Source organism: Pristiophorus japonicus, chromosome 14, assembly GCF_044704955.1.
Source record: "Pristiophorus japonicus isolate sPriJap1 chromosome 14, sPriJap1.hap1, whole genome shotgun sequence".
Classification (NCBI taxonomy): Eukaryota; Metazoa; Chordata; class Chondrichthyes; family Pristiophoridae; genus Pristiophorus; species Pristiophorus japonicus.
This window is the reverse complement of record NC_091990.1, coordinates 119,045,670-119,072,994: the sequence shown is the minus strand read 5'-3', so window position 1 is coordinate 119,072,994 and position 27,325 is coordinate 119,045,670. Positions and strand designations below refer to the sequence as shown.

Here is a 27,325-nt window from a genome sequence, read left to right as displayed (position 1 = left end):
TTCTTTTACCTTCTAGACTATCCTACTTTTGTGCTAAATAAAAAAAGAATATTAATTGAGACAGACGTGCCCCAGCAAAGGGGAGAGCTCAGGAATAGGAAATTTACCAAATAATTTATTTACAAATTGGTTGAATTTAATAATAAGCATGCATTGGCTTCTGGATTTACACAGAAATTTAGAATTCCTCCTTTTTCACCTTCCGCCCCACACTGCCATATAATTATGTGCACACCTGGGGGAGACACATGACTCCTTGCACTCAGTGACAGAACACTTCATGAAAAATAGACAGACAAGATAGTTTTTCTCCTTTTACCAATAAAATAATGTTTTATCATTACAGTTTAATTCAAAGAAAAACCTATTCATCACATCAGCACATGCAACCTGCAATTTACTGGGGAAATATAAAATTTTAAATGTGCAAGACCCAACAAGGTTACGAGTTTGCCAAAGATATTTGAGTCTGAAAAAAAGTCTTATTTCATGTTTGAATACTGATTTTGTTCCCCCCCCGGCATAATTTGGCACCTTACTTATGCAATTTATCATTGACGTACATGCCTATTGCTACTGTTTGTCAGCTGTGGCTCAGTGGGTAGGGCTCTTGTATTGGAGTCAGAAGGCAAGTCCCACTCCAGAGACTTGAGCACAAAAACATATGCTGAGGGAGCACTGCACTGTTGGAGGTGCCGTCTTTCAGATGAGGCAATAAACAGAGGCCCCGTCTGCTCTCTCAGATGGATGCAAAAGATCCCATGGTATTGTTTCGAAGAGCAGGGGAGTTATCCCCGATGGCATCGGCTAATATTCATTCTTCAATCAACATCACTTAAACAGATTATCTGATCATTATCACATTGCAGTTTGTGGGAGTTTGCTCTGTGCAGATTGGCTGCTGCTTTTCCTACATCATCATCATAGGCAGTCCCTGGAACCAGGATGACTTGCTTCCACATGGGTTCACAGATGTTTCAATGAAGGACCCGATGTTCCAGTCCTGAACTTCAGTTTAGGGGTGGAAGATGCATGTGCGTGGATTTTTTTTTTAAACGCGTGGTGACAGTTGCACACCAGCTACCATACAGGCTTGACAGAGCTAGGCCTTTATCCAGTGGCAAGGGTTAACCAGGACGACTGGAGACCAGCTCTGCTGCATGGACCCAGTGCGTACACATATCGCAGTGCGGGCTGGCCTGTGCTGCCCCTGGGCCCTTGGCTCTTCTGGGCCCCGTACCCTCATTCGTCGTGCCTCACTGCTCCTCCGTCACAAACATTCACCGCACCTCCACCACGATCTCTCACGGCTCCTCCGCCACGATCTCTCACGGCTCCTCCGCCACAAACATTCGCCGCTCCTCATATACTCACCTATTGTCCCCCCGATGGCAAATAAATCAGCATTGTTTTAAACACACTGCTGTAGCCCCTTGTCTCCTCCCCCCCCCCCCCCCCGCCCCCCCACCACCTGGCTGGAGCTCAAAGAACAATCCGTGAGGAGGATAGTATGGTGGAAACAGAACTTCAGCCCAGACACAGTTCCTCAGGGCCACAGAGAGGGGCAAACAGCACCATGGTCCCCCTCGTCCCTCTGCACCGACAGCAAAGTCACCGTGCGGGTCAATCCTGAGGAGAGTATGACAGGTGCGGGTTAACATTCAATATGATCATGGCTGATCATGCAACTTCGGTACCCCATTCCTGCTTTCTCTCCATACCCCTGGATTCCTTTAGCCGTAAGGGTCACATCTAACTTCTTTTTGAATATATCTAATGAACTGGCCTCAACAACTTTCTGTGGTAGAGAATTCCACAGGTTCACAATTCTCTGAGTGAAGAAGTTTCTCCTCATCTCAGTCCTAAATGACTTATCCCTTATCCTTAGACTGTGACCCCTGGTTCTGGACTTCCCAACAACGGGAACATTCTTCCTGCATCTAACCTGTCCAATCCCGTCAGAATTTTCTATGTTTCTATGAGATCCCCTCTCATTCTTCTAAATTCCAGTGAATACAAGCCTAGTCGATCCAGTCTTTCTTCGTGTCATACTCGCCTCAAGATTAATCTGCTTTTCCTACATTACAACAGTGACTACACTTCAAAAGCAGTTCATTGGCCTGCAAAGCAATTGCGTGAGCAAATCGTCTCTCTCCTCCCCCATGCCCCAAAAGAAACCATATATAATCAAAGCATCAAAGATACACACATCCACAAACAGAGGGGAAACTGGAGGGGTTGATATCAGGGCACTTCCGAGCAGCAGAGGCTAAGGAAGCAGATACCGAATTTCACTCTCAGCTGGGGAACAGTGCATGACATGAGTATTTTAAGGAGGGGAGGACAAACAACTTTGATGGTGAGACTCCCTATTTCAAGGAGAATTGAAATTTTGGATCGTTGCCACTCTCCGATAAAGTCACATATTACTAATCGCTGCTGCAGGATTATGGCTTCAAGTCTCAATTTAGGACTTCAGCACATAAACTAGGCCAACACCTTTCAGGTAAAAGATTCCTTGGCATGATTAGAAGGTTTTTATTTATATATTCAGTGGTTATTCAGTGCCTCCTTCAAGTTGCTCCTTAAAAACATACCTCTTTGACCAAGCTTTTGATCACCTGCCCTAATTTCCCTTATGTAGCTCAGTGTCAAATTGTTTGTCTCATAATACTCCTGTGAAGCGCCTTGGGACATTTCACTACATTAAAAGCGCTACATAAATACAAGTTATTGTTGCCAACAATTATAAGAATCATCGCTTCCTCCACCGGCGTACTGTGGCTGCAGCATGTACTACCTGCAGGGTGCACTGCAGTAACTTGCCAAGGCTTCTTCTGTAGCACCTCCATAACCCATCCTTTGTATGTCACGCGCTCCATATTTAGGCATTGCCATTCTTTTACGTAGCGAGTTGTTATGCTCTAGAATGCACTACCTGAAAGGGAGATGGAAGCAGATTCAATAGTAACTTTCAAAAAGGGAATTGGATATACATTTGAAAAGGAAAATGTTGCAGGGCTACGGGGAAAGGGCCAGGGGAGTGGGAGTAATTAGATATCTCTTTCAAAGAGCCAGCAAAGGCACGATGGGCCGAATAGCATCCTCCTGTGCTGTACGATTCTGTGATGTAGCAAAGTTAATACATTATAGACAGATTCTTGTGTCGCTGCCACAAGAACTCCAGCTCAAGCACCAGCAACTCTCGTGACGCTGCCTCAGTTGTAATATTTGATTTTGAAGTGTGCGGACTCTGGCTGGGGGTAGCTTATCCTCAATAAACCCACAAAGACCACAGGGCTCGAGTCGTACTGGGGTTTCTCTGCAGTCTGCCAAACGGAGCTACAATATTCCACAGGTACATAGATAAAACTTTTGTAGAACACTTGAGTTTCTGTGATTGACAAGTCAGGCTGAACATTTATTTTGATGAAAACAGTTTTATTTAGAATCAAAACATTTTACAAACATTATGAACCCACTAACAAAGATACATAATGCATTGAATAAAAAAAAAAGAAACTTAAAGCTACGGAGAGAAATTACTTAACAGCAGAGGTATAGAATCTGAAAAGTTGATCGATAAAAAGCAAAATTCTAGCGAGTGACTGCCTGATAAAACATGACAGAAATGCCAAAGGGGGAAGGGGAGGACAAGGAACAGAGGGACAAGTAACTAAATCTTCTTGGGAAAAGTGTGATCTCTGTAAGAGAAAAGTTTATTTTGGGGGGGTGTAAAAAGAGTTAGGGGATAAAGTATTGGGGCCACCAGAGACACTAGTTCCCAAAGAGGCCTCAAAACCTCCTCAGAAGTCTCTAAGCTGTAGACAAACCACGATTGCATTTGACAGCACACTCCAAAATAAACTTGGAAAATTCAGCAAAAAAAAAGTTGTTTTTGTCATAGTTAGCTAAATACCTAACAACTTAAGCCTCTCAGATTTCACAACAATTAGGGACTTAAAATACACAAAAGGAATGATTACTCAGAGACTACCGTCTGGACTTCATTCCCAGGGCTTTTACTTTGTCACAACCCCAGAGGATGTGGGAAACCATATCAAAATGAGGTCCCCCAGCTCTGCGCCTGTAATTCCTACCTTAAATCAATATACATAATTCTGTTTAGGCCCCTGCAAGGTTTTGAATTGAAATAGCTTCTCTTTTGATTACTCTTCCAGTCAGGCCTGGTGACCTGCACATCATTGCAAAACCCTCGTCACTTGCCAGGCTCCGTTCTCTTGAGGTGACACACGAGAGTGTTTTCATTCCTCCTCAGTTTTTTTTTTAAGATAACATGGCTTCCTCTGCTAACTTCATCAAGGTTTAATCAGTCAGAAGAGGCAAAATCAACTGTGAATCCATAACCAAAATATGTGACTAACTTGGAGTGGTGTTATACTTCAATTTTCTCATTTCCTGAAGGCATCGTCTCCCTCTCAGGGTAAAAGTTCCACGAACTCACTCCGTTACCTTATGCTCATCCAGGTTGCTATTATTCATGCACGAGACTTGCCCAATAGTGTTGACGGGCTACCCAATTGCAGGTGGCATCACATTAATTCACATGGAACTTCCAGTATTCGTCTCTGGAGAGAGATTAGGAGCAGGAATTCTAATCAAATTCATTTCTCCCTAACTCGGAGACAGTGGCTCTACCACCAGTCGGACCAATCAGATTAATTCAGCATAGACTGGGATTGAACCTGCAACATTCCTGGTCCGAATGGTTCAGCTACTCGATGGGTAAATTTGCTGAACAACCGGGGAGCTTATTTTTCATTATATGAATAGGTCAATTCAGTGAATAGTTTCTCAAAAGTCCTAAAGTAAAGTCGAGTTGCTTTCATAGCAGGATAGCACTGTGTTGCTACAGGGAGAGAAGAGAAAAGGTTGGGTAGGGTATGGAGTTGTCAGTCCATCAACTAGGCTTGTTCAAATCCAGGTCTATCCATGGCAGTACCAACTAATACATGTTGTTGGAGAGAGGCAGTGATCAGAAATCCCTAACACACAACCTTTCCTTCACTATTCACTAAACTGTCACAACTAACTCTCTGTGATTACTAGTGCGCAGGAAGTCAGAGTCTATTTAAGTATTGGACACAAGTTGCCAGTTGAAGTATTCAGATGATGAAAATTACTCAACAGAAATCAGTCTAACTTCATCAATCTTCTCCTATGACTAGATCCCTCACCATCCCAATAGCCCTGAATTCATCTTCCAATATTCATTCCATGCAGTCTTAATAAAAGAATGCCTACATACTTTATCCCATCATCTGTGCATTGAAAGGGAAAGTACTTGCATTCCAAATTAGTACATCCTGCAATCAAAGCCAAGAGCTGAAATTTTCCTTAGGCTTACCCCAATTTCACGAAAAAAAACCTCCCAACATCACGAACATAAAAAGGGCTGAATAAATGGCATAAAGTGCACCATATACTATAACCAAACTACCCGATATCACAATCTGAAAGTTTTCATGCGCTGAAAGTAACATCTCGAGGACAGCAGCTAACTGGACATGCCAGCTTCTCAACTATGGATGTTACACGTCAAGTGCTAGTAACTGAATTCCACGGTGGGAACAGGCAGAATCGTTCAATTTATGGGCAGGGAGAGAAAGAAAAATATAGGAGGTGTCAGCTGATTTGCTCCAAAGAAAGTTTTTAAGGGGTTGTTACAAGAGCTTCTCAATCACAATGGCAACTAAGCTCAAGTCTGATTGGTGGGAAGGATACTGATCAGCAATCATCCGAGGGGTTTGGCTTTGATGGTCATGTTTGCTGTCTTTCAATCGAATGGAGGATCTGCAGTAATTGAAAGGGACAGTTGACACTGATGAGGTAGGTGACCAGCCAGTTCACTGATAAGAGCTCTAGGGTCAGTAGCTAAAACATGAAGAAGCTTTTAAAGGCGATGCTTCTCGTGTCTGATCTTGATTTGGCTGATTTAGCTGCTAGACTTTCATAGACGTTGAATTTTAGATGATCTTTTGGGCAAATATGGTAATTCTACAATTCCACCTTTTTCATAATTGACATTTGATAAACATCAGGGAAGATACACGCCTGATTACTCAGTGATACTAAAGCCGGGCCCAATATCACAAATATTTAACTATCTTCCAATCACCCTTGGAACTGAAGGATCGTGAAACTGGCAATCTCAGACTTGTACTTCCGGCAAACGGCGAGATTTAAATTTGCATTATTTTACAAAGTTGTTCATTCATACTATGGATTAAGAAAGTGTTTGAAAAAGGTTAAATTATGAAAAAAAAAGGCCAACATTTTCCTATCATTTCCTGATAATTTTACATGTCCATGTAAAGATATATACAAATATCACATTCAAATACAAACAAGGAATACTTAATTAAATATCATTTGTATAGTGCAGATTTCATTATTAAAAATACATTGAATTTAAGTTAGTGCCAATATTTTATCAATACTCATTCGTCCGTTCATTTTCGGGAGCGATGGGATTTCCAGGAGCCAGAAGATGACCTGTGCAAACAATACAATCGTGAAAAAATGTTACAAAAAAGACTATTACAAAATATATAATCTTCATTGTTTGAACAGCTGGAAAAGATTATATAGTAGAATTTAAAAAAAAAATCTTGAACAAATTCTAACCAGCCTATTGTTGCTGTTGTTTTTGTATTCTGTATTTCAAGAGTGAGATGACCCTTCACCATCAAAGAGTGATGATACGGACCTGCTTCCACATGTGCCATGGCTCAATGAGTAGCACTCTCGCCTTGGAGTCAGAGGATTGTGGATTCAAGTCCCACTCGGCTGACACTCCCAGTGCAGTACTGAGGGAGCATTGCAATGTCAGTGGTGTCGTCTTTCTGACGAGATGTTAAACTGAGGCTCCATCTACCCACTCAGGTGGACGTAAAGGATCCCACGGCACTACTTCGAAGAAGAGCAGGGGAGTCCTGGCCAATATTTATCCTTCAACCAGCATTACTAAAACAAATTATCTGTCATTATCACAATGCTGTGCACAAATTGGCCTCTGCATTTCCTACATTATAATACTTAAAAAAGTACTTAATTGGCTGGAAAGTGCTTTGGGACATCCAGAGGTCGTGAAAAGTGCTATATAAATGCAAGCCTTATTTTTTTTAAACACTGTTTCATCTTAGCCCGATAGAAATTTTGGGATTTTACTCAACATGTATTGAAAATGATGGACCTGGAAGGCATAACAAGTCTATCTACTAAGTAAACAATTTGCCTTTAAATATAAACCAGTAAAGAAGAGATTTCAATTCAAAACTAAACAAGGGAGAAATAGTCACACCACAATCCTGAAGGGGATGCATGAACAGGAAAACCTAGTGATGTGTGTATAAATCTCTGGGCTCAATTTTGGCCACTAGAGATTTCTGCATTAGTTCCACAGTCCTCCAAAAGACAACAGCTGCATTACCTACCCGGGGTAAGGGGGTGGAGGGGCATCATATTGCCCAGTTGCCACAAGTGCCTGTTCATAGGAAGGTAGAGCGGACTCTGCATCTGTAGTAAAGGGCACAGGATTCATGGAGGTTTCCTCGGTCCTCCTGATAAAGACAAGGGCATTAATAAGCACTCTTAAGCTGACGTAATGGCTTCTCGGTTCACTGGTCATGTTTTCATAACAGTACAAGAATGAAACAGTCACCTGATACATTGGAACGTGGTCTCATGAGGGAAGCTTGAGACGGACACACACTAAAAGACATGAGGTGCCAGGCCCAAAACATGATACACTCAAGTGGAAAATAATAACATTTTGTACGTAGTCCTTGACCAAGCAGGCACAAGCAAAGCAGAAACGACTGATAATTTGTGTCTACATTACTTCTGACTCTTCATATTTTCACAGTAAATTAGGATTTAAAAAAATATGTACATGTAAAACTGAATTAACGGTTATAAGATGCAGTATTAGTACACTTCCCAACATTCACGAAAATCATATGCATCATATGTATACACCACAATGAAATAATGCCAAACAAACAGCCTGGCTTGACTAAATATTATTGCAAAATACAGTCTGCGTGCATGGTACTGCACAAATTTTTAGAAATTATTTACCAAGTAAATCCGAGTTGATAAAAGTTACAATTATTGAAACAAAAGCAAAATAATGCAGATGCTGGAAATCTGAAATTAAAACAGAAAATGCTGGAAATACTCAGGCAGCATCTGTGGAAAGAGAAACAGAGTTAACATTTTAGGTCGATGACCTTTCATCAGAACTGGAAAAAGTTAGAGATACAACTGGTTTTGTGCAGGTGCAGAGGCAGGGACGGTGGGAGGGGGATGGGAGGAAAGAACAAAAGGGAATATCTGTGATGGGATGGAAGACAGGAGAGATTAAATGACAAACGGTATGATGATGCAAGGCAAAGGAGATGGTAATGGGACAAGTAAAGAAACAAAAGACGAGTTTTTTTTGAGGTGTAAATGGGAATGGCAGAATCATCAACAGCTGCCATGTGGAAAAATAGGGACAGAGGTTATGATCTGCAATTGTTGAACTCAATGTTGAATCCAGAAGGCTGTAAAGTGCTTAATCAAAAGTTGAGGTGTTGTTCCTCGAGCTTATGTTGAGCTTTCTTGGAACAGTGCAAGAGACCGAGGATAGAGAAGCAAGAGTGGGAGTGGAACGTAGAATTAAAGTGACAGGGGACCAGAAGATTGGGGTCAAGCTTATGGACTGAATAGAGGTTTTCCGCAAAGTGGTCACCACCCAACCTGCATTTGGTCTCCCCAATGTAGAGGATTAATAATTATTGAGCTGAGTTAAAAACATGTAAAAAGAGATGGTGGGAACGTAAGATTGCAGTTGTTTTTACAACCGAGTGGTTTGCTAGACCAATTCAGAGTAAACCTCAGTGTGGGATTGGAGTCGTGTGTAGGTCAGATTGTATAGGTGTGGCAGGCTCCCTTCCTTGGCATTACATAGGATATACGGTACAGAAACAGGCCATTTGGCCCAACCAGTCCATGCCTGCATTTATGCTCCACTCGAGCCTCCTCCCGTCTTTCCTCATCTCATCAGTATAACACCCTATTCCCTTCTCCCTCATGTACATATCTAGCCTCCCCTTAAATGCATCGATACTATTTGCTTCATCAGTCCAGTGTGGTAGCCAGTTTCACATTCTCCACCATTCTCTGGGTAAAGAAATTTCTTCTGAATTCCCTATTGGATTTCTTAGCGACTATCTTGTATTGATGGCCTCTAGTTTTGCTCTTCCCCACAAGTGGAAACACTCTCTCTGTATCCACTCTATCAAAACCTTTCATAATTTTAAAGACCTGTGTAAGGTCACCCCTCACTCTTCAAGATAAAAAAAGAGACCCAGCCTGATCATCCTTCCCTGATGGGGATAACCTCACATTTCTGGTATCATCCATGTAAATCTTTTTAGGACTCCCTCCTGTGCCTCTACATCCCCCTCTACAATGTGGTGACCAGAACGGCACACAACACTCCAAGTAGACCAGTTGGGTTTGTCATGACCATCCAACAACTTTTATGTCCATTTGTTTCTGGTGTCAGCCCACAAATCCAGATTTATTGAATTTAATTTCGTTAATTGCCATGATGGGAATTGAATTGACTGCAGATAGACTACTAGTCCAATATCATAACTGTTACATTTCCGTAGCCTAAGTGGTGGCTGGTGTGCAGTGGCCACCACACATAAAAAAAATCCACGAACCACCCTTCAAGATTTAGTTCGGAACCTGGAATATTAGGTTCTTCAGTGAAACACCTGTGAACTTTTTGGCGTGGAAGCAAGTCATCCTCGACTCACGGGACTGCTTATGATGATGATGAACCTCCACAGGATTCGGTGATAGCTGGCAGATGTACCTTCCGAATTTTGCTATCGTCTGCTGCCCCGTGAGATTGAAGCCTAGTCTACACATCTAGATCCCAAATGGGGACTGGAGGTCGATCAAGTTTGATGATCAGGGTAGACACATGCTTGATAAGCAGCGCAGAGCGTGTCGGGGTGATAATTAGGTTCAGACGGCGAAAGCCACTGGCACTCATCCACAGAACACCTTTGCAGAGTTCATTAGCTGCACATGTTCCTCTGGGGAAATTACATTCAGACACAGTTGGCATTCATCATTTGTGGAGTAAGTTCAAAATCTTTTACACAGAGAATCCACTTACTCCTCACCAGAACTAATTGAAACATACGCTAGCTAGTAATCCTGGCAACAAGATAATTGCACCCCTTTGATGTTCTCTCTCGCCTGTGGTATTCTGGTCATGTACTTCAACAATGGCAAACAAACAATCATGCTCTTAAGTTGCTCATCAAACCTGGAAGTAATCACTGGTGGTTAAAGTTAACGGCCTTTCTATTAGAAACTAAAATCCAACTTTCCTGGGTTACAACTTTCACTTCCAGCCACCCTTCTGTTTACCTTCACAGTCCCAATTTATTTTGTGTGATTCAGTAGCTTGTCTGCATGTTTGGGTGAGGGATAAAGGATGAATCCCACAGGAGAGAGGGAAGGAGGTGGGTGGAATCATGACTTTGGACAAGATACCAGAATGGTCACAGCTGAATAGTGTGCATCCTGCTGGTCACTGTGCAACAGCCAGGATAACACAAAATGGGCAACCAAAAGGGTAGCTAGCTCAAGGCAGTTTGAGAAGTTGAAGAGTTTGAAATTGTTTACTCTGGGGGAAAAAGGCCCAGGGAGGTACTGTTCACTTGGGGTTAAATTATAAAGGAAAGATGTATTAATTTGGTTTGTATTCTCTAGAGTATACAAGATTAAGGGGTGATCTAATCGAGGTGTTAAAAATGGCAAAAGGATTTGACTGGGTAGATGCAGAGAATCTGTTTCCTCTGGTGGGGCTGGGGGGGCACGGAAATCCAGAACAAGAGGGTATAATCTTCAACTTGGACTAATATGTCCTTACTATACAGTATAAATGCACATGAGGCCCATACTTGAGAAAAGATCACTCTGTGACCAGTTACCTTTATTACCAAGACCTCAAGAGACAGACGGTAGGTGGAGCTTCCCCTTTTGTACCGGAAAGACCAGGTTAGGAGTGTCTCCCACAAGTTCGCCCCCTGTGGTCAGTGTTTTCACGGTCAGCTAATACATGGGTTACAATGACAGCTAATACATGACATCACCTCCCCCCCAAAGTCTTATTGGGATCAGAGGTTATGTCTCTCTGGTGGTTTACGCTCCCTTGTCGAGAGCCTGAGTTAGGGCTCCGGTTGTTGGGCGCTGGCCTGAGTGTTTGCTGTTTGCAGTGCCTCAGGCCTGTCCGAACTGCCCACAGTGACTGGGCTCTCCTCCACTTGGTTCCGGTGTTCGGTCACCTGTGGTGGAGTAAACTCCACGTCGTGTTCTTCCTCTGCTTCTTCTATGGGGTTGCTGAACCTCCTTTTAGTTTGATCCACGTGTTTGCGGCAGATTTGTCCATTGGTAAGTTTAACTACCAAAACCCTATTTCCCTCTTTTGCGGGCACTGTGATTGCCAGCCATTTGGGCCCTGCAGCGTAATTAAGGACAAAAACAGGGTCATTGACATCAATACATCGCGCCCTCGCATTCCTGTCATGGTAGTCACATTGTGACTGACGCGTGCTCTCAACAATTTCTTTCATGCTAGGGTGTATAAGGGATAACCTGGTTTTGAGCATCCTTTTCATTAGCAGCTCTGCGGGTGGAGCCCCTGTGAGCGAGTGTGGTCGGGATCTATTGGCCAACAGGAGGTGTGATAAGCGGCTTTGTAGGGAACCCCCTTGGATTCTGAGCATCCCGTTTGATTATCTGCACTGCTCGTTCCGCCTGGCCATTTGAGGCCGGCTTGAACGGTGCCGTTCTGACATGGTTGATTCCATTGTCTGCCATGAAGTCCTGGAATTCAGTGCTTGTGAAGCACGGGCCATTGTCGCTGACCAAGACATCCGGTAGACCATGGGCGGTGAACATTGCCCGTAGACTTTCTACCGTGGCAGAGGATGTGCTTGAATTTAAAATGGCACACTCAATCCATTTGGAGTAGGCGTCTACTACAACCAGAAACATTTTTCCCATGAAAGGGCTTGCGTAGTCCACATAGATGCGTGACCATGGCTTGGCGGGCCAGGACTAGGGGCTAAGGGGGACTTCCCTGGGTGCGTTGCCCAGCTGAGCACACGTGTTGCACCTGCGAACATAAAGTTCCAGGTCTGCATCTATCCTTGGCCACCAAACGTGTCACCTGGCAATTGCCTTCATCATGACAATGCCCGGGTGCTCATTGTTAAGTTCTCTGATAAACACCTCTCTGCCCTTCTGGGGCATGACTACTCGGTTTCCCCACAGTAGGCAATCAGCCTGAATCGAGAGTTCATCCTTGCGCCTATGAAACAGTTTAAACACCTCAGGGCATGCCCTGTACGTGGCTGCCCAGTCCCCATTCAGGACACATTTCTTAACTAAAGACAGTAGCAGATCTTTATTTGTCCAGAATTTAATCTGACGGGCTGTCACATGTGAGCCTTCGCTTTCGAAAGCTTCAACAGTCATGACCATCTCAGCATCATGCTCAGCTGCCCCCTCAGTGGTGGCTAGTGGTAGCCTGCTGAGTGCATTGGCACAGTTTTCAGTGCCCGGTCTGTGCCAAATTGTGTAGTCATAGGCGGCTAACGTAAGTGCCCATCTCTGTATGCGGGCCAATGCATTCGCATTTATGGCTTTGTTGTCAGCCAAAAGGGACGTTAGGGGATATGATCTTTCTCCAGCTCAAATTTCCTGCCAAACAGCTACTGGTGCATTTTTTTTTTTACTGCTTATACACATGCTAGCGGTTCCTTTACTACCATTCCGTAGCCCCTTTCTGCCCGGGACAGACTTCTGGAGGCATAAGCTACCGGCTGTAACTGACCATTGGCATTCACATGCTGCAACACACACCCAACCCCATAGGACGACGCATCACACGTTAAAACTAGTTTCTTACACGGGTCATAGAACGTTAACAGTTTGTTGGAGCATAGCAAATTGCGTGCTCTATCAAAAGCCCTTTCCTGGCTGTCCTCCCAGACCCTTTGAGTAGGAGCACATGTAGCAGCTCTAACAGCGTGCTCAATTTGGGAAGAAAGTTGCCAAAATAGTTCAGGAGCCCCAGGAACGAATGCAGCTCCGTCGTGTTACGGGGTCTGGGTGATCTCTGGATCGCTTCCGTTTTGGACGCAGTAGGTCTGATCCCGTCTGCTGCTACCCTCCTCCCCAGGAATTGTACCTCTGGAGCCAAGCCTTTTTCAGTCATAGCCCTACCCGGTCCAGTCTGCGTAGCACCTCCTCCAGGTTGTGGAGGTGTTCTTCAGTATCGCGACCAGTGATGAGGATGTCGTTTTGAAAAACCACCGTCCTTGAAATCGACTTGAGGCGGCTTTCCATATTTCGCTGAAAGATCGCGGCGGGCGAACGAATCCCGAACGGACATCTGTTGTACTCAAACAACCCTTTGTGTGTCGTGATGGTGGTCAGCTTCTTCGACTCACTTGCAGCTCCTGGGTCATGTAAGCTGAGGTCAGGTCCAATTTTGAAAAAAGTTTGCCACCGGATAGCGTCGCAAAGAGGTCCTCCGCTCTCGGTAGCGGGTACTGGTATTGGAGTGACACCCGATTGACGGTGGCCTTGTAATCGCCACATATCCTGACCGACCCATCCGCCTTGAGCACCGGCACAATCGGGCTCGCCCAGTCACTGAATTCGACTGACGAGATGATGCCTTCCCTCAGCAGGCGGTCCAATTCGCATTCTATCTTTTCCTGCATCACGTACGGCACCGCTCTGGCCTTGTGGTGTACTGGCTGACGTCCGGGTTTATGTGAATCACTACCTTGGTCCCCATAAAAATGCCTATGCCAGGTTGAAATAATGAGTCAAATTTGTTCAGGACCTGTGAGCATGATACTCGCTCCACAGAAGAAATTGCATTGACATTGCCCCATTTCCAGTTCATGACAGCAAGTCAACTCCTCCCCAGTAGTGCGGGACCGTCCCCCGGGACAATCCAGAGTGGCAACCTGTTCTCCAAATCTTTGTGGGTCACGACTACCGTGGCGCTGCCTAGCATCGGAATGATCTTTGTATATGTCCGCAGCTGTGCGTCAATCGGCAATAATTTTGGCCTCCTGGCCTTGGACACCCACAACCTTTCGAACTGTTTGATACTCATCAGGGACTGGCTGGCCCCCGTGTCCAGTTCCATTAATACTGGGATGCCACTGAGGAGCACTTTCATCATTATCGGTGGCGTCCTGGTATATGAGCTGTATATATGCTCCACATGAGCTCGCTGAACTTCAGCTTCCAGCGATTTCCCCCAGTATTCATTTGGCCTCGTAGGGCTTACATCGGGCCCGTCCTCCTCGTACATCAACCTGGCTGCAGGCTTCCTACACATACGCGCCAAGTGACCGCTGACGTTGCAGTTTCTGCAGGTATATTGCTGATACCTGCAAGCTCTGGCTGGGTGTTTGCCTCCACACCTCCAGCATAAGCTAGAGGCCCCATTGTTGGAAACAAAAGGTCCATTACCAGTCGATTGTCTCTGACTGTCTCTGTAACTGTCCTTAAGTGCACCATTAACAGGTGTTGATGGCCCCATTACTGGCCGCATTATCCATTGCGATGGCATGAATCTCCGTTCAGCTAGCCATTGTCTTTGTTGAATTCCCCCTTTGGTTCGACTGCATGCTGGGGCATGTCCGATTGCCCTTGTCTGCCTAGAGAACTGTGTGCCGCGTTAACAATATTGACTCCCTGGTCGTTTGCTGCATTTGAGTCAAGATTTTTGCCATAAATCATTCTGGTCTCTTCCTCCCGAGATAATTGTCTGGTCTATCATAGCCGCCGCTTCCCAGGTTAAGTCTTTGGTCTCGATCGGTTTCCTGAAAACCTCAGCATGCCCGATGCCCTCAATAAAAAAGTCTCGCAGCATCTCTGCTCTGCATGCATCTGGGAACATCGAGGGGCGAAATGGCCTACTCCTGGCTCCTATTTCTTATGTTCTTAAATCTGGAACACTCTTCTCCCCAAAAGACTGTGGGTCAATTGATATTTTCAAGACTGAGATCGATAGATTTTTCTTAAGGGAGAGTATCAAGAGATATGGAGCAAAGATAATGGTGATGAAATACAGATCAGCCATGATCTGATTGAACAGGCTCAAGGGGCTGAATGGCCTACTCATGTTCCAACTTTCATAAATATTCAAGAATATTAAGAGAATTAAAGCCCAAAGGCCTTCTCCTGTTCGTATATGAGATCGCTGCAAACTCTAGAACCAGGGGAAAGTGAGCTCAAGGTTAGAAATGGAAAAGTGCAGAGTTTATATTTTATGCGCAGGACAGTGAATGTGTGGAATAGACTGCTCAGGGAGGCAGACACGGCGGAACAATTAAACGAGAATCAAACAGGTATTTCAGTGAATGCAGATGAAAAATTATTGTATTTTTGGGACAGGGCAGATCGAGTGCAGTGTCTTTTCCAATCCTGCACTTTGTTATGCTCATATCTTGCTCCTGTAATAGGATCTTGCATTTATATAATGCCTCATCACATCCCGAAGACATCCCAGTGTGATTTAGTCAATTAATCACTTTTGAAATGCGACCACTGTGACCTAGGCAGATGCAGCAGCCAATTTGTCCACAGCAAGGTCCCACGAACAGCAAATGAAATAAATGATCAGTTAATCTATTTTTGATGCAATCTGCCCTTGCCTCAGCTCATCCGCTGCTGAAGCCCTCATCCATGCCTTTGTTACCTCTAGACTTGACGATTCCAACACACTCCTGGCTGGCCTCCCACATTCTACCCTACATAAACTAGGGGTGATTCAAAACTCTGCTGCCTGTGTCCTAACTATCACCCATTCATAGGCAGTCCCTCGGAATCAAGGAAGACTTGCTTCCACTCTCAGCATGAGTTCTTAGGTGGCTGTACAATCCAATACGAGAACCACAGTTTCTGTCACAGGTAGGACAGATAGTCGTGGAGGGAAAGGGTGGGCAGGGAGCCTGGATTGCTGCTCGCTCCTTCCGCTGCTTGCACTTGGCGACGATACTCGAGGAGCTCAGCGCCCTCCCGGATGCACTTCCTCCACTTAAGGCGGTCTATGGCCAGGGACTCACAGGTGTCAGTGGGGATGTTACACTTTATCAGGGAGGCTTTGAGGGTGTCCTTGTAACGTTTCCTCTGCCTGCCTTTGGCTTGTTTGCCGTGGACGAGTTCTGAGTAGAGCGCTTGCTTTGGGAGTCTTGTGTCTGGCATGCGAACTACGTGGCCTGCCCAGCGGAGCGGACAAAGTGTGATCAGTGCTTCAATGCTGGGGATGTTGGCCTGGACGAGGACACTAACGTTTGTGCGTCTGTTCTCTCAGGGGATTTGCAGGATCTTGGAGACATCGCTGGTGGTATTTCTCCTGCGACTTGAAGTGTCTGCTGTACATGGTCCACGTCTCTGAGCCATTCAGCGGGGCGGGTATTACTACGGCCATGTATACCATGAGCTTGGTGACAGCTTTGAGGGACTGGTCGTCAAACACTCTCTTCCTCAGGCGGTCAAAGGCTGCACTGGCGCACTGGAGACGGTGTTGGATCTCGTCGTCAATGCCTGCTCTTGTTGATAGGAGGCTCCTGAGATAGGGAAAATGGTCCAAGTTGTCCAGGGCCACGCCGTGGATCTTGATGTCTGGGGGGGGCAGTGCTGTGCGGTGAGGACCTTTGTCTTACTGATGTTTAGCATAAGGCCTATGCTTTCATGTGCCTCGGTAAATACGTCGACAATGTCCTGGAGTTCAGCCTCTGTGTGTGCACAGACGCAGGCATCATCTGCATACTGTAGCTCGATGACAGAGGTTGGAGTGGTCTTGGACCTGGCCTGGAGATGGCAAAGGTTGAACAGCTTCCCACTGGTTCTGTAGTTTTGCTCCACTCCAGCGGGGAGCTCATCAACTGTGAGGTGGAGCATGGCAGCGAGGAAGATTGAGAAGAGGGTTGGAGCGATGACGCAGCCCTGCTTGACCCCGGTCCGGACGTGCATTGGGTCTGTGATGGATCCGTTGGTAAGGATCACGGCTTGCATGTCATCGTGGAGCAGGCGGAGGATGGTGACGTACCTTTGGGGGCATCCGAAATGGAGGAGGACGCTCCATAGACCCTTGCGGTTGAAAGTGTCAAAAGGCCTTTGTAAGGTCGAAGGCGGCCATGTATAAGGGCTAGCGCTGTTCCCTGCATTTTTCCAGCAGCTGTCGCGCTGCAAAAATCATGTCCGTTGTGCCCCAGAGGGGACGAAATCCGCACTTTGACTCCGGGAGGAATTTTTCGGCCACGGGGAGAAGACCATTGAGGAGGACTCTAGCGAAGACTTTCCGAGTGGTTGATAGCAGGGAGATTCCTCTGTAGTTGCCGTAGTCAGACTTGTCCCCTTTTTTAAAGATGGTCACGATCACTGCATCTCTAAGATCCCCCGGCATACTTTCCTCCCTCCAGATGTGGCTGGCCTCCCACATTCTACCCTACATAAACCAGGGGTGATTCAAAACTCTGCTGCCCATGTCCTAACTATCACCAATTCCCACTCACCTATTAACCCTGTGCTCGCTGACCTACATTGGCTTCCGGTTAAGCAACACACAGATTTCAAAATTCTCATCCTTATTTTCAAATTCATCCATGGCCTCGCCGCTCCCCATCCCTGTAACCTCCTCCAGCCCCACAAACCTCCGCCCCCCGCCCCGCCGCCGCAAAAGTCGTCTGCATCTTCTAATTCTGTCCTCTTGTGCATCCCTGATTATAAATCGCTCAACCATTGGTGGCCGTGCCTTCTGTTGCCTAGGCCCCAAGCTCTGGAACTCCCTACCTAAATCTCTCCGCCTTCAAGTCGCTCCTTAAAACATACCTCTTTGATCAAGCTTTTGCTAATTTTTACTTAAGCGGCTTGGTATAAATTTTTAAAAATCTCATAATACTCACTATGTTAAAGGCGTTATATAAATACAAGGTGTTGTTGTATTGGTTGAGGAAGGAATGTTGGCCGGGACCCGAGGAGAACTCCTTACTCTTCAAATAGGAGAAATCTTCTCTGTTCTTAAGTAACACCCCATCAGTCTACTCTCAATCATCAGCAAAGTGATGAAAGGCATTGTCGACAGTGCTATTAAGTGGCACTTATTCACCAATGCTCAGTTTGGGTTCCGCCAGGACCACTTGAACTCCACGCCTCATTACAGCTTTAGTCAAAACATGGACAAAAGAGCTGAATTCTAGAGGTTAGGTGAGAGTGACTGCCCTTGAAATCAAGGCAGCAATTGACCGAATGTGGCATCAAGGAGCCCGAGTAAAGTTGAAGGCAATGGGAATCAGGCGGAAAACTCTCCACTGGCTGGAGTCATACCTAGCACAAAGAAAGATGGTTGTGGTTGATGGAGGCCAATCATCTCAGCCCAGGATACCACTGCAAGAGTTCCTCAGGGCAGTGTCCTTGGCCCAACCTTCATCAGCTGCTTCATCAATGACCTTCCCTTCATCATAAGGTTAGAAGTGGGGATGTTCGCTGATGATTGCATAGTGCTCAGTTGCATTTGCAGCTCCTCAGATAATGATGAAGCAGTCCATGCCCGCTAGCAGCAAGACCTGGCTTGGGCTGATAAGTGGCAAGTAACATCCGCGCCACACAAGTGCCAGGCAATGACTATCTCCAACGAGAGTCTAACCACCGCCCCATGACATTCAACAGCATTACCATCGCCGAATCCCCCATCAACAACATCCTGGGGGTCACCATTGACCAGAAACTTAACTGAACCTGCCACATAAATACTGTGGCAACAAGAGCAGGTCAGAGGCTGAGTATTCTGAGACGAGTCCCTCGCCCTAGCATCCGTCTGAGACTGAACCAGACTGTTCACAACCTTGGTGTCATATTTAACCCCGAAATGAACTTCCAACCACATATTCACGCATCACTAAGACCGCCTCCATAACATTGCCCGTCTCCACCCCTGCCTCAGCTCATTCGCTGCTGGAACCCTCATCCATGCCTTTGTTACCTCTAGACTTGACTATCCCAACGCACTCCTGGCTGGCCTCCCACATTCTACCCTACGTAAACTAGAGGTCATCCAAAACTCGGCAGCACATGTCGTAACTCGCACCAGGTCCTGCCCACCTATCACCCCTGAGCTTGCTGAACTGCATTGAAATGTTGCTTACCCGAGTGCCAATGTTAAAATTCTCATCCTTGTTTACAAATCCCTCCATGGCCTCGTCCCTCCCTATCTCTAATTCTGTAATCTCCTTTAGCTCCATAACCACACCAGCCCCCGCCACGAGATATCTGCGCTCCTCTTAATTCTTTCTTCTTGAACATCCCCGATTATAAATCGCTCAACATTTGGCTGCCGTGCCTTCAGCTGCCAAGGCCCTAAAGCTCTGGAACTCCCTCCCTAAAATTCTCTACCTCTCTCCTCCTTTAAGACGCTCCTTAAAACCAATTTGACCAAGCTTTTGGTTATCTGCCCTAATTTCTCCTTATGTGGGTTGGTGTCAAATTTTGTGTCATATAACACTCCTGTGAAGCACATTGGGATGTTTTACTATGTTAAAGACGCTATATAAATACAAGTTTTTGTTGTTTGAGAGTGCAGTCTCATTGCATGTAGCTGTGTCTCCCATAAGAACATAAGAAATAGGAGCAGGAGTAGGCCATACGGCCCCTCGATCCTGCCCCGCCATTTAATAAGATCATGGCTGATCTGATCATGGACTCAGCTCCACTTCCCCGCCCGCTCCCCATATCGTTTAAGAAACTGTCTATTTTTGTCCTAAGTTTATTCAATGTCCCAGCTTCCACAGCTCTCTGAGGCAGCGAATTCCACAGATTAACAACCCTAGAGAAGAAATTTCTCCTCATCAGTTTTAAATGGACATCCCCTTATTCTAAGATCATGCCCTAGTTCTAGTCTCCCCCATCAGTGGAAACATCCTCTCTACGTCCACCTCGTCAAGCCTCCTCATAATCTTATACGTTTCGATAAAATCACCCCTCATTCTTCGGAATTCCCAATAGAGGCCCAACCAACTCATCCTTTCCTCATATCAACCTCCTCATCCCCGCACCTAATGAACCTTCTCTGAACTGCCTCCAAAGCAAGTATATCCTTCCTTAAATATGGAAACCAAAATTGCACGCAGTATTCCAGGTGTGGCCTCACCAATAACTTATATAGCTGTAGCAAGACTTCCCTGCTTTTATACTCCATCCCCTTTGCAATAAAGGCCAAGATTCCATTGGCCTTCCTGATTACTTGCTGTACCTGCTTACTAACCTTTAGTATTTCATGCACCAGGACCCCCAGGTCCTGGTGCACTTTGCAATTTTTCTTCATTTAAATAATAACTTGCTCTTTGATTTTTTTTCTGCCAAAGTGCATAACCTCACACTTTCCAACATTATACTCCATCTGCCAAATTTTTGCCCACTCACTTATTCTGTCTATGTCCTTTTGCATGTTTTTTGTGTCCTCCTCACACATTGCTTTTCCTCCCATCTTTGTATCATCAGCAAACTTGGCTACGTTACACTCAGTCCCTTCTTCAAAGTCGTCTATATAGATTGTAAATAGTTGGGGTCCCAGCACTGACTCCTGCGGCACCCCACTAGTTACTTGTTGCCAACCAAAGAACCATTTATCCTGACTCTGTTTTCTATTAGTTAGCCAATCCTCTATCCATGCTAATATATTACCCCCAACCCTGTGAACTTTTATCTTGTGCCGTAAACTTTTATGTGACATCTTGTCAAATGTCTTCTGGAAGTCCAAATACACCACATCCACTGGTTCCCCTTTATCCACCCTGTTCGTTACATCCTCAAAAAACTCCAGCAAATTTGTCAAACATGACTTCCCCTTCATAAATCCATGCTGACTCTGCCTGACTGAATTATGCTTTTCCAAATGTCCCGCTGCTGCTTCTTTAATAATGAACTCCAACATTTTCCCAACCACAAATGTTAGGCTAACTGGTCTATAGTTTCCTGCTTTTTGTCTGCCTCCTTTTTTAAATAGGGGCGTTACATTTGCAGTTTTCCAATCTGCTGGGATCGCCCCAGAATCCAGGCAATTTTGGTAAATTACAACCAATGCATCCACAATCTCTGCCGCTACTTTTCTTAAGACCCTAGGATGCAAGCCATCAGGTCCAGGGGATTTATTTGCCTTTAGTCCTATTATCTTACTGAGTACCACCTCCTTAGTGATTGTGATTGTGTTAAGTTCCTCCCCCCCCATAGCCCCTAGACTAACCACTGTCAGAATATTGTTAGTGTCCTCTACCGTAAAGACTGATACTCCCCTTTGTCTTCTCTTGTTATTTGAAGCAACAAAAGAAATGAACACGATCCACCACCGAGTCATTCCATACGGCCGACATCGGCCTGTCGAAACTTGCAAGCCACCTGGTTCCTCCAATTTTATGTAGAGTAAAATCCAGGTTATCAGCACATTCTCACCATTCTTTTTGCTTGAGAATTGGAACAGCTGTTCAGGCTACATCAGCCTTTAGCATTTCAGGTTCTCTCATTATGTAATGGCAATATTTTCACCAACATTTACTGAGTTTTAAATAATGCAACTGAGGCAACAGTGCTGGCTTCACATCCTACTTTCATGTTATGGCGTCTCTCCCGAATCCCATACGCCAGGCCATTTGTCGATGTCACCTGCACCCTCAACAGTGTCATCAGCTTCTCCATCCTGAAATTAAACAGAATCTCCACTCTTTTTAGTGCAGTGCTGAAGGAACGCCGCACTGTCAGAGGTGCTGTCTTTCGGATGAGAAGTTAAACCGAGGCCCCGTCTGCTCTCTCAGGTCGACATAAAAGATCACACAGCACCATTTCAAAGAGGGGCAAGGGAGTTATCCCTGGTCTCCTGTGCCAGTATCCCTCAATCAACATAAAAACAGATTATCTGGTCATTATCACAATGCTGTTTGTGGGAGTTTGCTGTGTGCAAATTGGCTGCTGCGTTTCCTACATTCATCATCATAGGCAGTCCCTCGAAATCGAGGTGCTCAGCGCCCTCCCAGATGCTCTTCCTCCACTTAGGGCGGTCTTTGGCCAGGGACTCCCAGGTGTCGGTGGGGATGTTGCACTGTGTCAAGGAGGCTTTGAGGGTGTCCTTGAAAGGTTTCCTCTGCCCACGTGGGGCTCGCCTGTTGTGTAGGAGTTCCGAGTAGAGTGCTTGCTTTGGGAGTCTTGTGTTGGGCATGCGGACAATGTGGCCTGCCCAACGGAGCTGGTCGAGTGTGGTCAGTGCTTCGATGCTGGGGATGTTGGCCTGATCGAGAACAGGGGATTTGCAGGATCTTGTGGCGGCATCGTTGGTGACTACAATAACTACACTCCAAAAGTAGTTTATTGGCTGTGAAGCACTTTGGAGCATCTGGTGGTCATGAAAGGCACTATATGAATGCAAGTCTCTCCTTTTCTCCATCGCCGTTGTGTCTATCCAGCTTGAGTAGCACCTGCGACAGACACATGCCCAACCTACAGCCGAGCCATCATTTAAAAAAAAATTACAACTATGTGAATAAAATTAACTGCCTTAACAAAGCTGAAAGAAAATCAGAAATTGGGAAACTTAAAAGGTCTGATTTTTAAAGACAAAAAATGAGCACCAGAATGGAATTCCTGAGCAGTGTCAGCCGTGGCTCAGTGGGCAGCACACTCGCTTCTGAGTCAGAAGGTTGTGGGTTCAAGTCCCACTCCAGGGACTTGAGCACATAAATCTAGGCCGACACTCCCATGCAGTGCTGAGGGAGTCCTGCACTGTCAAAGGTGCCATCTTTCAGATGAGACGTTAAACAGAGATCCCATCTGACCTCTCAAGTGGACGTAAAAGATCCCATGGCACTATGTTGAAGAAGAGCAAGGGAGTTATTCACGGTGTCCTGGCCAATATTTATCCCTCAATCAACACCCTAATAACAGATTATCTGGTCATTATCACATTGCTGTGTATGGGAGCTTGCTGTGCGCAAGTTGGCTGCGGCGTCACTACATGACAACAGTGACTACACTCCAAAAGTACTTCATTGGCTGTAAAACACTTTGAGATGTCCGGGGGTCGTGAAAGGTGCTATATAAATGCAAGTCTTTCCTTCTTTTTCTTTCATTGTGGCTGCACTCCACTCCTGCTAATAAAGTTTCTCTCAACAACAATAACCACTTGCATTAATATAGCGCCTTTAACAAAGTAAAAAGTCTTGAGGCGCTTCATAGGAGCATAATCAGACAAAATTAGGCACCGAGCCACACGAAGAGAAATTAGGACAGGAAACCAACCTTTGGTCAAAGAGGTAGGTTTTGAGGAGTGTCTTAAGGAGGAGAGAGGCGGAGAGGTTTAGGGAGGGAATTCCAGAGCTTAGCGCCTCAGCAGCTGAAGGCACGGCCGCCAATGGTGGGGCGAAGGGAGTGGGGATGTCTCTGTGTTTGCCTACAGTACACAGTGGCAACACTTCAAAAAGTACTTCATTGGCTGTAAAGTGCTTTGCCACATCCCAAAGTCGTGAAAGGTGCTATAGAAATGCAAGTTCGTTCTTTCTTACTTCCTGTTGCCACCATTAATCAAGGTTATTAAAAAATAAGTTAATTCCCATGTAACTTTGTTAGAGCAGAGGGATTTCTTTGTAAATTAAATATGTGGGGATTATTTAAAAAAAAATACAAAAAGAATGGCATTTTATTCAGTGAATATGTGGATCACAGATGATTCTTGGTTTAGTGAGACTGAAGTCAAATTCTGGTCTTAGAATTTCTGGAATTTTAACCAGTGGAAACCCAAGAATCAGTGCCAAGGCAGCTGATCTCAGCTAAGGTACGACAATTCGCTTCAACAACCCTGGACTAGCGAGGAGAGAAAAATAAACTGGGATTGATTTCCTCAATGCGAGCAGAATGATGGATCCCTCTCACTTGCTGGCTCTGAATTACAAACTTATATTTACAGGCCCAGATTTCACCCTAATATTTTGGCAGAAACCTTTGGAATTGTCACTTAGCAATACAGGAAGTCCAACTCTTAATATTGAAATCCATGTTGCACTTTCATACTAAGTTTGCATTCCGACACGTTGGACTTGCAATGCAGGAGCTGACAGACTCCAATGGCTGCCATCAAAGAGAATCTGGGTTGGACAGAGCCGTGAGCCTCACTCAGCTCTGCTGGGAGAGAAGCTGCTTTTCAGTAAATGGTTTTACACACCATGATTTAAAAAGACATACTGCAAGAACCAAGTCAAGGTTTAACATTTATTAATCTGTAAATGATCCATTACTGGCTCAGCTAAAAAAAATTCTGATAACATGCACTGTGCTCAAGTCTGGCTAATGGTTTTAGTACCAACACCAGCTGTCAGCTGCAGGCTGCACATTCTTCATTCAAACTTCTTTTTAAAAGGAATAGGAGGTTGGCTTAATTAGTATCTTTTCAGAGGATCCAATAGAATAAAAAGAGTAGCGAGAGAGAGAAAAGAGAAAGAGAGAGGGGTAAAAGCGAGATAAAGGTGAGCAAGAGAGAAAGAGACACAGGGGAAAGAGAAAGGCAAGAATTAAGGGAGAGACAGAAAGAGAGACAGAGACCCCCCGACCGGGGGGAGGGGGGAAGAGAGAGAGAGAGAGAGAGAGAGAGAGACAGAGAGAGAGAGAGACGGAGACAGAGACACAGAGAGGGAGAGAGAGGGAGAGAGGGAGAGAGGGAGAGAGAGACAGACAGAGAGGGAGAGGGAGAGAGAGACAGAGAGAGAGGGAGAGAGAGACAGAGAGAGAGGGAGAGAGAGACAGAGAGAGAGGGAGAGAGGGGGAGAGAGAGAGAGGGAGAGAGACAGAGAGACAGAGAGACAGAGAGGGAGAGAGAGGGAGAGAGAGGGAGAGAGACAGAGAGGGAGAGAGACAGAGAGGGAGAGAGACAGAGAGGGAGAGAGACAGAGAGGGAGAGAGACAGAGAGGGAGAGAGACAGAGAGGGAGAGAGACAGAGAGGGAGAGAGACAGAGAGGGAGAGAGACAGAGAGGGAGAGAGACAGAGAGGGAGAGAGACAGAGAGGGAGAGAGACAGAGAGGGAGAGAGACAGAGAGGGAGAGAGACAGAGAGGGAGAGAGACAGAGAGGGAGAGAGACAGAGAGGGAGAGAGACAGAGAGGGAGAGAGACAGAGAGGGAGAGAGACAGAGAGGGAGAGAGACAGAGAGGGAGAGAGACAGAGAGGGAGAGAGACAGAGAGGGAGAGAGACAGAGGGGACAGAGAGGGGCATTAGGACCCTGTGGGAGCTATTCACAGTTGCTGTATTCATGCTAGTTTGGGGACACCATTTTGGGTTATATAAAAGCACAGTTAAGTTATATTTCTCTTGGCTCAGTTTGTCAGTTATTTACGTGTATGCAACATAATTTGGCGACGAGGATGACTCAAATTAACCTTCCTACCGCCACCCCCCGCCCCCACCTTTCCGCTCCACACCCAGGGATCCTCCAATTCCGTAGCAGAGATGGATAAAAAGTTTTTCTACCTATATCATGGCAACTGGGTTAGACGGCGACAACGTAACACCAGCTTGCCACCATGCAACACTTATCCACTGCCTCGGCACTGAAGGCCAACGCATCTTTGGCCAAATCGAAGACACGGAGTCCTACGACAAATGGTAAGCGCCCTAGAGAACTATTTTGGGCCAAAGAAAAGTATTGTGATGGAGAGATACTAATTTCATCAAAGGGGGCAAGGAAACAGTGAACCAATCAAACAGTATATCATTTCATGAACTGAACTGGCCGCTACGTGTAACTTTGGAGCACTTAGAGGAAATGATCAGGATCAAAATATTGAGAAAACAACGATCCCCCACATTCGGGAACACTTGCTAATGGAGGACGATAAATTGACATTAGACAAAGCAACTAATTTGGCCATCCAAATAAAATCAGTGCTTTCCGATTCAAAAGCGATCAGATCCCCTGTTTCCCCTGTGCAGCAGACTACAGCTACAGCCCATGTGCAAGGCGTTTGTCAAAAGTGGAAATCACAGCAGAGACCCAGGGCTAGTAATAAGCCACTCGCTACGGATCGCGGGCCTAACTTCCACTGCTTTAACTATGGGGACAAATCACATTCATCAAAGAGTCCTAACTGCCCTGTATGTGGTAAAATGAACTATTTTGCTAGTGCCTGTCGCTCATTGCAGCATATTCGACATATGGACAACCCCGATAGTGATGAACCCAGTATGGTTTATACATTTCGCACATCGGTGCTGGCAAATTCAAGGACAGTGATGAAAACATTGACGGCATGGCCATCTGCCTCCTCATTGACCTTGGAGCCAAAGTCTCCATATTGAGCGAGGTTGTGTACAAAACCCGCTTCATGCACTGTCAACTGCAGCCCGCAACTTCCACTCGACATGCGTACTCTGACTCCAAAATAGAGGTACTTGGGGTCATATCTGTCCCGATAATACTACAAAGACATAACATTTCAGAACTTTTCCTTTCATGTCACGAAGGAACGAAGCCTTATGGGCGTTGACCTTTTTGACAAACTGGGGTTCAAAGTTTACAACCCAACCGGCACACCTGTGTACACGGTGGACTTTGACGAGCAGTATCCCTCAATCTTCACAGGGTTTGGAGTGACAACAGAATTCTGCCATCATCCCAGCGTTGACCCTTCCGTCAAACCGGTTACGCAGCGACTGCGCCGTCTCCATTCGCGGTTTGCGACTAAGTATCTGCAGAAATAACGTGACTTGAATCATTGAGAGCATCAACTCCTCACCCTGGATCTGGAAATTAGTCATTGCTTGGCGTAAAAGTGGGGCGATCCGCCTATGCATCGACCTGAAAGAGGTCAACAAGACCATCATCCCTGACAAGTACTCTCTTTACTATCGGCGAACTGTCTTCAGATTCCCTTGGCTCAATAGTTTTTATGAAACTTGATGTGCGCCGCAGTTACCTGCAAATACGCCGAGCGGAGGACAGCAAACCGCTCACGGCATTCACGATGCATGATGGTCTGTATCAGTATCGACGCATGCCCCACGGATTATCTTCTGCACCGTGCATTTCAGAAGATTGTTACTACTATGCTAGCAGGTATAGAGGGAGCCCTCAATCTGCTTGACGATATCGTCGTCCATGGACGGACAATGGAAGAATGTGACCAGCGACTTCACGCAGTTATGGCTAGACTTGCTACACATATTAC

At 45.6% G+C, this 27,325-nt stretch overlaps 1 protein-coding gene across 5 annotated transcripts in view; it reads right to left on the bottom strand.

Annotated features, from left to right (window-relative positions):
- Positions 1 to 3,713: 3,713 nt before the first annotated feature.
- prrg4 (proline rich Gla (G-carboxyglutamic acid) 4 (transmembrane)) overlaps positions 3,714 to 27,325 on the bottom strand; it is an 85,550-nt gene continuing 61,938 nt past the window's right edge. For 3 of the 5 annotated variants that reach the window (XM_070899548.1, XM_070899550.1, XM_070899549.1), the window contains exons 6-7: positions 7,458 to 7,583; positions 3,714 to 6,516 (exon numbers count right to left, since the gene is read on the bottom strand). In XM_070899548.1, coding sequence (XP_070755649.1) covers positions 6,474 to 6,516; positions 7,458 to 7,583 — 169 coding nt within the window. In that variant the 3' untranslated portion in view covers positions 3,714 to 6,473. Of the gene's footprint in view, positions 6,517 to 7,457; positions 7,584 to 11,032; positions 11,555 to 22,479; positions 22,612 to 27,325 lie in introns of those variants that run through there. The other 2 variants (XM_070899552.1, XM_070899551.1) reach the window with 2 other exon arrangements.